At 41.3% G+C, this 10,481-nt stretch overlaps 1 protein-coding gene across 1 annotated transcript in view; it reads right to left on the bottom strand.

Annotated features, from left to right (window-relative positions):
* Positions 1 to 373: 373 nt before the first annotated feature.
* Positions 374 to 10,481, bottom strand: part of IFT88 (intraflagellar transport 88 homolog (Chlamydomonas)) — a 143,577-nt gene continuing 133,469 nt past the window's right edge. The window contains exons 24-25 of the mRNA XM_006894098.1: positions 735 to 845; positions 374 to 495 (exon numbers count right to left, since the gene is read on the bottom strand). Coding sequence (XP_006894160.1) covers positions 374 to 495; positions 735 to 845 — 233 coding nt within the window. The remainder of the gene's footprint in view (positions 496 to 734; positions 846 to 10,481) is intronic.

Raw genomic sequence — 10,481 nt, 5'->3', positions numbered from 1 at the left:
TGATTTCAATATCAGCAGTTTATTTGTTTTAATGGAATTACAGAAAATACAAGCAGGTACTGCAGTAAACTTTTCATGAACACCCTCACATACTAGTGTCTGTATGCATATACAAAAAATTAATTCCTTATAAGGGGTCAATATTTTTTAAAAAGCAAGCCACTGGTCTAAAGTATTAGTTTCATATTTTTATTTCTTAAAAAGAATTAAAAACAAAAATCCAGAACTTTAATGCATATTAATAGAATAGAATACATGTATTTTTAAGTAGGACAGTATACAAAATGAAAATGTGGCTATTTAATCCCAAGTTAAACATGAGTACAATCTTTCCAAGTGAACTCTTCAATTCATAATATATTAAAATTGCTTATCATTCTGGAAGCAAGTCATCTCCCAACTCTTCATCTGCGAAGTCGTCCTCGTCCACCCTCTTCTTGGCTGCGGTCTTTGGTCTCTCTACTTGAGGACCAAGCGGATCCACATATGAGGCATCTGGATGTCAAACAGATGGATGCATTAGAGCAACACATAAAGGCAAAACCAATGTGATGCTAATTAGTTTTGTAATCAAAACCAAACAACTCTGAGTGAACAGAAATGCTCTCCCACGTCATTTTTGATGTTGTCTGTGTAGACCATTCTTAACAATGCCCAGATACACAGCTTCGTCCTCTCACCAGCCTCAGCCCTGCTAAGCCCTTAGGGACTAGGTGGGGAGCACCGGCACTTGCCTATTTCTTTGTTACTGCTACTTTCATAAGGTTCATTTGTCCCCGGTAAAGCTCTGAGCTTGGCACTTAGTCGTTCACCTTTACTACTGGCACTACAGTTCTGGCCACTGTCTGAAAACACAAAAATAAAGATGCATTTGTTTAATACGTTGAGCAAACACGATACTACATTACCCGTGATAACACATTTATAGGGGCCAAGAAACGTTTTCATTTGGAAGTTGACTTCTAAACTTTTGCTTTCTGAAATTGAAAAGGAACCTCACATTGGGAACCTGTAATGTCGCTAGAGCACCACATAATAGTCGTCTGTGCTCTTCTGAATGTGCGCTTAGTGACAGGTTTCCATTTGAGAGTCACTTTGCCAAGTTGGAGACTATACACTGACTTATAATTTAGGGAACTCTGGAGGCCCAAGGCTGGGTGGTTCAAATCCATCAGAGCTCTGAGGAGGAAGGTAGGCCATTTACAACCTCTGAAAACCTGCTGGAGGGTCAGCTCTGAGTTGGTTCTGACTTAATGGCAATGAGGTTCTAACTTAGCAAAGAAAAGCTAGCAATGGAACAAGGGACAAATCAGACGTCCTGGAGCAAGACAAGCTGTATCAGTGACTTCAACCCAGGAATGGGGGGCCTGAGACCACAGCACCATCTCTTCAGATGTGGAGAGTGCTCACCCACACAGGAGACAATGAGATTTGCCTGGTGGGAGATTTTGGTTCAGTAGAAGGAAAGGCTTTAAGAGAAGGAATAGCTGTTCCATGAGGGAAGGTGCTGCTATGGGAGACGGTGATGGGTATCATGGAAGATTGTTAAATGGGCCTGAACACTGACATGGCCAGGAAACATCAGTACTCTCAACCCTGAGTTGTTGTGGGACCTTCTCAAAGAACCACTTCTTTAGCCTGGGTGTTAGTTCTTCCCCTTAGAATTCCTGGGATGGTGACTGTTTTTCTGCCATGGACACTTTATCTTTAGTGAGAGTAAGCCTTTTTTTAACACCAATCATATGTTTTCCGAGTACTTCAGATTTTAGTTTACTTAAGACAGTGGCTGAGTGGTATGGAGTTGTGCTGCCAACTCAAAGGCAGGTGGTTCGAATCCACCAGCTACTCCATGTGAGACAGATAGGCAGTCTTCTCCCTTGTGATCTGAAGTCTCTGAAAGCCTACTGGAAGGTCAGCTATGAGTCAGTTCCAACTTGATGGCACCGAACAACAACAAAAACCAAGGATGGTGCCACAGGAAAACCCCCTCCTTTCATCGGGGAGGGTTAGTAGTATCTGATAAAGAATCTTCTTTTGTTAAGTCTGGAGAGGTAGTCTTAGGCCTTATCTTTTCCAGGGGGAAAAATGAACATGCCTATAGAAAAAAGGACAGAGAACACAGAGGTAATTCCCAACGTAAACAACATGCATGGTCCATAAACATATAAAAATGTTCAGCATCTAACCTAGAAACACATAGTACATGGAAAAGGCAAATAAAACATCTACACACTGAATGACACCATTTTTACAAAGCTCAAAACAAGAGACATTAAATATATTGTGTACTTTCAGGATGAAATTATATATGAATAAGCAAGGAACTTAAAAATACAAAACTCAAAACAACAGTTTTATGTGGAGGGAGGCAGGGGACAGACTGGGGGGCACCACGTGAGCAGGTGCAGGAGGACTCCTGATGCTTCCCTTCTGACGTTTTATGAATTTCTGTCATTATGCTTCATACCTTAAGTGAGTTACCTCCTCTTTTTCAGACCTCAAATATTACCTAATTTGGATATTCAAGCAAGCTGAAATGCAAGATTCCATTCTGCTTACTAAAATGGCCGAGATTCTCAAAAGGAAGTGAGGTGTGAGATGCACAAGCTTTCTGAGTCATCTGGCAATATGTACCAAAAGAAATCACATTGCATATACTTTTCTAGTCGTGGGGAAGTTCTGACTAAGCAAATCATAGAAATAGTTAATGACAGAAAAATGTACATGATAAAATGAAGAAAGTAGGTCACAAAACTGTACAGCAATATTAGCCACACACACGTACACCCACTGACCTCTGAGATGGAGATTTTTTAGTAGATTATTTCTTTCCATTGGTCTGAACAGTCAATATTTTTCTACAATAGACATGCTTTTTTCTACACGAAGATTTTAAAAAACCAGCCCCGTTGCTGTTGAGCTGATTCAAATCCTCGTCCCCTTGAAGGACAGAGCAGAATGCTCAGGACTTCCAAAGCTGTAAATCTTTATGATTTGTGTAGGATTTTTGAGAAGGTCTCAACTTTTTCTTGTGAAGTAGCTGCTGGGTTTGAACCACTGACCTTCTGGCTAGCAACCTGACACTTTACCCACTGTAACAACACAGCTCCATTCGCTCCTAAAGTGGCCACTGCTGGTGAGCGGAATCTGATTTGCTGAGACCCTCCCTCAGATTCTGAGGCTATAAATCCTTATGGGAGGAGATTGCCCATCTTCGTCCTAAGGAGTTGCTGGTGCATTCGAACCACTGATCATTTTGGTTAACAGCCTGGCACATTACACACTGTGCCACCAGAGCCCCACGTTCTACCACAGGCACTCCTCACTCTTTGGTGAGTAGTTTTTAGGAAATTTCATTTCAGGAAATGAATTTAATTTCAGGAAATGCTATTATCTTCATGAACTCAGAAGACTTGGTTGGAGGGAATGGTGATACTTCAAGCTCATATCAAGTGAACATTGACCCTGTTTCCTCTCACAAGGAAGCTGCATCTCTGACCCCCAGCTTCCCAGGGTTATAAATTGATGTACAGACAGCACTTAGATAGTGGGGTCTGATGCCACCATCATTACAGCTGGGATAAGAAGCAATTCCTATTGCCACTCCCTCACAGAGGTAAGGAGATGGGCTGCCAACTCAAAGGCACACAGTTCTAATCCACCAGCTGCCCCATGGGAGGAAAATGGACAGTCTCCTCCCATGCAATTTACTGCCTCTGAAAACCTGTTGGAGGGTCAGCTATGTTTCAAGTCCACAGCATCCCCAGGCACCCCAACAACATCCCAGGCAGCCACTGCCCTGCCTTCTGTAACTGTGGTTTCTTTGTTCACTGACAAATCTGGCTTCTTCCACTCTGCCGGGATCTAGCCTTGGTGACACATGTATTTATAAGTCTTCCTCTGTTCCTGTTTGTATTCTATTCATTCCATCCTTTTGATGGACTTGCCACCATATCTTTGTCCAATGCCCTGTGGCTGATGTTTGGGCTGTTCCCAGGTATTAGTATTGTAAAGAAGGTTATTGGGCATATCTGTGTTCAAGTCTTTGTGCAGACACATGCTTCCAATTTCTCTTGGGCAAACACTGAGGAATGTAAAGGTCGAAGGGGGTGTGTGTGTATGTATGTGTGTGTGTGTGTATATATATATGTATACACACACACACACACACACACATATATAAATATATATATATATATATACACTGCCCAGCTCTCTTCTAAAATGCATTCCCATCTTATATGCCCATCATCAGCGCACACAAGCTGTGAAGGGGCACAATCTGCAGATGAGCAGCACAGCTCTGTGTGGGCAACACTGCCAGAGCGACCACCACTACCACCAGTGGACGAACACTTCCAGGGTCACGGCCAGTGACTGTATTTTTTCTCCTTTAATGGTCTGGAAATTGTACATCTCATTTCTAGTATTTTAATATTTACTAGATATAAGTACTATTAGGCCTTTTAACATGGTGGCTTAATGCATCTTGTGCTAATCCAAAGGCCAGCCCCTCCTGTTTCTCAGGAAAATGATAGCAGTTTCCTTCTGTAAAGATTTATAGCCTTGGGACGTGCTCTGGTGGCCTAGTGGCAAGAAGCTGCACTGCAGTCTCAAGAGGTGCGTGGTTCAAATTCACCAGATACTCTGCTGAAGGAGGAGGGACAATCTCCTCTATCAGTCAGGTCTGATTTGACAGTACACACACAAAAATAATAATAAAAAAAAGTTATTTAAAAAAAAGATTTATAGCCTTGGAAACCCAATAGATGGGGACTGTGAGTCAGAACAGACTTGACAGTAGTGATGTTTAACTTAAAGTCTAAAATGAGTTGCTGTCCTTATTCTTCTAAATACCATTTCCTTGAATGTTTTCATCCTTATTATCACCAACATCCTTACATTCTGTTGTCCAGGTTTTTAGTTTTAGAGCCATGACCCAAACAGATGTATGTATACCCATTTTTATTGCTGCATTATTCACAATAGCAAAGAGATGGAAGCAGCCCAAGAGCCCATCAACAAATGAATGGATAGAAAAACTGTGATAGATACATCCACATAATGGAATATTATGCAGCATTGAAAAACAATGAACTTGAGGGGGGAGAACAGAAAAAGAGTGGATAGATAATGAACACTGCACTGGAACAGATGAGAGGACAGGCTGTCAGAAATAAATGTATGATTAGGCATTATATGTTAAACAATCAAAAATCTGGGACAAGAAGTACATTACAAAGTGGACTGCAGGAGGGGAAAGAGAGAGGGACAGAGGAAAATGAATGAACAAATGAAAACCCCAACTTTTCTGTAAACTTTCATGAAAATCACAATTAAAAAAAGAAAGAAAACCAAACTCAAAACAAAAACTTAGATTACTACTTTAGATTTAAAAGTCTATTTACCATTTTATTATTGTTATTATTTTTAACTGAAGTTTATAGATTGAAAGATGTTCTAAAAATGACTATATTTCTCTCATTCTTGAATTACAGGCTCAGTGGCATATGTAATTCCATGTTAACAGCTATTTTCTTGGGCCCATTAAAGATATTTGGATATTTTCTGGCTTCTTTGTAGATGCTGAGAAGTGAGATGTCTTCATCTCTCATATTCTGTAATTTGACTATATGTTGTTGCTATTGTTATGTGCAATTGAGTCAACTACGACATAGTGACCCTATGAACAAACGCTCTGAACCTTGCTCTATCCTGAGGCAATCTCACCATCGACACACTTGACCCTATAGCTACAGTCACTGCATCAAACCATCTTATCCAGGATCTTCCTCTCTTGTGCTGACCCTCCACCCTTCCAAGCAAGATGCCCTTCTCCAAGCACTGACTCCTTGCTACAACATGTCTAAAGTTTATGAGATAGAGTTTTAAAATCCTTGCCTCCAAGGAGCAACCTGATTTCACCAGCTCCAGGACCAACCTCTTGGTTCTCTTGGTGGCCCATGGTAGGGTCAGTCAATACTCTTCTCCAGCACTACAACTCAAAGGCATCAATTCTTCTTTCTTTGTTATTGTCCAGCTCTCTGATGCTAAGAATCAACTAGGAAGATCATGGTTTGGATCAGACAGACCTTAGTCTTTAGATACTGTTGCTCCTTAGCACAGATGGAGAGTGCTTAACAGATTTTCCCAATGAAATGAATTTTTTTAGTTTTCCGACTGTTGGTGCCAAGGGCGTTGATTGTTGGTCCAAATAAGACAAAATCTATAACAACTTTAATCTTTTCTCCATCTATCATGATACTGCCTGTTGGCTTGGCAGTGAGGATTTTTGTTTACCTAATGTTGAGATGCAATCCATACTGAAGTCTGCAGCCCTTGATCTTCTGCAGCAAATGCTTCAAGTACTATTTCAGAATGCAAAGTTGTGTCATCTGCATAATGCAGGTTTGTTGATGAGTCTTCCTCCAGTCCTGATGCCACATTCTTCTTCATGAACTTCAGCCTCCTGAATGATTTGTTCAGCATATAGATAGAAAAGGTATGGAGAAAGGATATACCCCACTTCTTTCTTGATTTTGAACACAGTGTTGTTCTCTTGTTCTGTTTGGACACCAGTTTCTTGGTCTAGACAATAGGTCTTGCATGACTACAATCAAGTGTTCTGGGATTCCCATTCTTCTCAATGATAGACACAATTTGTTGTGATCTACACCGTCAAGTGGCTTTGCATAGTCAATAAAACACAAATAGAGACCCTTCTGGTACTCTCAACTTTCAGCTAAGATCCATGTGATATTAGTAAAGATATCCCTAGTGCCACGGCCATTACTTTTAAGCCCAGGTTGCATTTCTGGGCGTTCTCTGATGATGCACTGTTCTGTTTCTGAATAATCTTCAGCAAGATATTGCTTGCATGTAATATTGATGATACTGTTTGATAATTTCCACCATCTGCTTGATCACCTTTTTGGGGAATGGGGACAAATGTTGATCTCTTCTAGTCACCTGGCCAGGTAGTTGTCCTCTAGATTTTTTGGTACAACCTGGTGAGCGCATCCAGAGATGCATCTGTTTGTTAAAATATCTCAACTGGCATTCCATCAGTTCCTGTGGTATTATTTTTTACCAATTCTTTTAGGACAGCTTTAATCTCTCCCTTTATTATCATTGGATCATATGTTCTTTTCTGAAATGGTCTTGTGTCAGTGATTTTTTTTTTTGTGCTGCAGAAGGTCAAGGACTACAGTCTTCAATATGGATTGAAGCTCAACATCAAGAAAACAAAGATTCTCATCACTGGGCCAACTGGCAGCATCAGTATGGATGGTGAAGAGATTGAGATAGTTAACAGTTTTAGTTTACTTAGCTCCACATTCAACACTCTTGGTAACAGCAGTCAGGAAATCGGGAGATGAATTGCGTTGGGAAAGTCAGCTGTGAGGGACCTCTCAAGAGTACTGAAGAGCAACAATGTCAGGCTGGAGACTAAGGTGCGCACCTGATCCAGGCTATAGTCTTTGCAATTACATGTTATGCATCAGAGAGTTGGACAGTGAATAGGGATGATAGAAAGAGAATTGATGCCTTTGAGCTGTGGTGCTGGAGAACAGTGTTGATTATACCATGGACTGCTAGGAGAACAAACAGGTTTGTCCTGGAGAGGGTGAAGCCAGAATGCTCCTTGGAGTCAAGGATTCTGAAGCTTCGTCTGACATACTTTGGGCATGTTGCAAGGAAGGACTGGTCCTTGGAGAGGGCCATCATGTTTGGGAGAGGGGAGGGACGGTGCAGGAGAGGAAGACCCTCGATGAGATGGATCAATTCTGTGAGCAGAGTGGTGGGAATGAGTGTGTCTGAGATGGTGAGGTTGGCGCAGGATAGAACGGTGTTTAGGGCTCTTGTACATAGGATCACTATGAGTTGCAAGAGACTCCAGGGCACATAACAACAACAACAGTGACTTTGTGAATTCCATCTTTTTTTGATGCTTTCTGGATCATTCAAGATTTTATCCATAGCATCTTTCAGCATTGTAATTCGATGCTTGAATTTGTCCTTCAGTTCTTGCACTTGAGAATCGCTGAGCGGGCTCTTGCCTTTTGTACTTGAGAACCGCTGAGTGGGCTCTTGCCTTTTGATTTTTGATTCCCAAACATTTGCACATTTTGTTATAATACTTTGCTTTGTCTTCCTTCACGAGCTACCCTTTGAAATCTTCCATTCAGCTCTCGTTTTTGTTCATTATGTGTCCAATGCCTCTAATCTGCTGTTGAGATGGTTTTTAAATTCTGGGGGAATAGACTCAACGTTGTATTTTGGCTCTTATGGATTTGTTATTTTCTTTAGCTTCAGTTTGAACTTGCGCATGAGCAGTTGATGGTCTGTTCCACAGTCAGCACCTGGTGTTCACAGATGATATTAAGCTTCTCCAGTGATTCTTTCCACAGATATAATAAAATGAATTCCTTTGGGTAGGTACTACTTCATTTCTTCCAGTGAAAATTGGCTTCATAATTCTGAGGATTTTAGAAGTTCTAGAAAATTCTGAGTCATTATATTTTTCCCCTCTCGATTTTTTTACTCCAATTAGATGTATGCTGCAGGTCTTCACCACATCCTTCTTGCCTTTGACATCCCAACCACTTTGACTCTTGGTGCTACATTCTGGGACATTTCTGCAGCCACACCTTGTATTTTTTAATCTCTCTCTCCATCTGATCTAATTTTCCCTTCAAGGGTTGGCAAATTTTATCTGTAAATGGCTAGACAGAAAATATTTTATGATATGCCATATGGTTTCTGTTGCAATTACTTAATTCTGCTATTGCAGTATAAATGCAGTTATAGGCAATAAAGGAGTTAGCATGGCTGGGCTTTAAACCCATATACTAAGTTTCTAATTTAAATCACATTTTCATTTCTGGAAGTTTTGTTTGGCTCTTTTTCAAATTAGCCTTGTTATTTTTATTGTCCTTTACTTCTTTGTCATATGTAGACTCTACAAGCATTGCCCACTGGGGGTGAATGTGCTCCAAGAAGCACCAAGCAGGTGCTTTCAAAAACAGTAAGCTCTGGAGCCTGAATCCAGCCAGGGTGTGGGCTAGACGACAGTACTGCCATGTCAATTCCTTTACAGACCTCTCTCAGCTGCTATTTTAACTCCCCAGGTCTGTTTCCCTCCTTTATTAGCCACCACTTAGCTAGGATAAAGACACACACTACTTTGGCATGACCTTCTGAAATGGGTGATGCTGCTGTTAGCTGATGTCTAAGTCAGCCTCTAACTCCTGGCCACCTCAATGTACAAAAGAACAAAGCACTTCCAGGTCCCAAACTATCGCCATCATCTGCTGAGAACCAGAGAAAGCACTCCCAGGTCCTAAACTATTGCCATCATTGGCTGAGGACCAGACAAAGCACTCGCAGTTCCCACAGTATCACTATCATCAGCTAACTGTCTGGTTGTGGTCCATAGGGTTTTCACTGGCTGAATTCTGGAAGGACATCCCCAAGTCTGTTCTTTCTATTCTGTTTCCATATGGAATTGCTGCTGAAACCTGGTCAGCATTGTAACAGCATGTGAGCCTCCCCTAATAGGTGGTGGCTGCAGATGCGGTGATCTGATGGAATCTGGAACTCAGTCCCCAGCAGGACGGCAAGATTCTACACTGAACCATCATCCCTGAATGTTAACTGCACACCTCCAAAGAGTCCATTTCTAAACAAGATCACATCACAGGTACCAGTGGTTAGATGTGGGAGATACTTTGATCCATTGCCTTAAGTGATTCCATTTTATCACATTCCTAAATTTTACACAGTAAATATGTATTGTTCAGAAAGCAAGAGATTATTTGTATTCTTCCTCTTGAAACAGCATTTATCTGATATAGTATCTGTGGTCTCTGAAGCCCACATTCTATACTTTATGTTATTGCTAGGTCAATACTGCTTTGTTTCCTCCTCTGTATATAGTTTTTAAATTGCAGTTTCTTGTTCTTTGGAACTATGTAAAGGAATTATTTGAGGTTTGAATTTAAGGGGTCTTTCTACACCTGTTTCTTCCAGGCACCTGGCAGTATCAGCTGCCAAAGTCTGCACTGACTCAGCATTTTGGTATGAAAGTCTTCAGGGCACACAGGTTAGTAACAAGCATTCTAGTTCCAGAACTATGTGAATGAGGGCCTATGGTTAGGAATTCTTGTGGAGGTTTTTACCCTGCCCTCCCCATTTTGCACGACTAGACCCTGGTTTTCCCCCAGTTCTTTGGGAGCTCTAGGCTTTCTGTTCCCTGTGTGTGGCCCACAAGGGTCGGGCAACAGGCCATTAAGGATCAGTTCGAGCTGGCGAGGTTGTGGAGAAACTGGAACCCTTATTCACTGTTGGTGGGAGTGTAAAATGGTGCAACAACTGTGGAAAGTGGTATGGCACTTTCTCAAAAAGTTGCAAATAGAGATACCATTTGAACCAGTAATTCCACTACTGGGAATATACCCCGAAGAGACCATAACTGACAT

The sequence above is a fragment of the Elephantulus edwardii genome, unplaced genomic scaffold (assembly GCF_000299155.1).
Source record: "Elephantulus edwardii isolate Elephantulus edwardi_28Jun2011 unplaced genomic scaffold, EleEdw1.0 scaffold00135, whole genome shotgun sequence".
NCBI lineage: Eukaryota > Metazoa > Chordata > Mammalia > Macroscelidea > Macroscelididae > Elephantulus > Elephantulus edwardii.
Note: the sequence above shows the minus strand (reverse complement) of the source record. Positions and strands in the feature narration are given on the sequence as shown.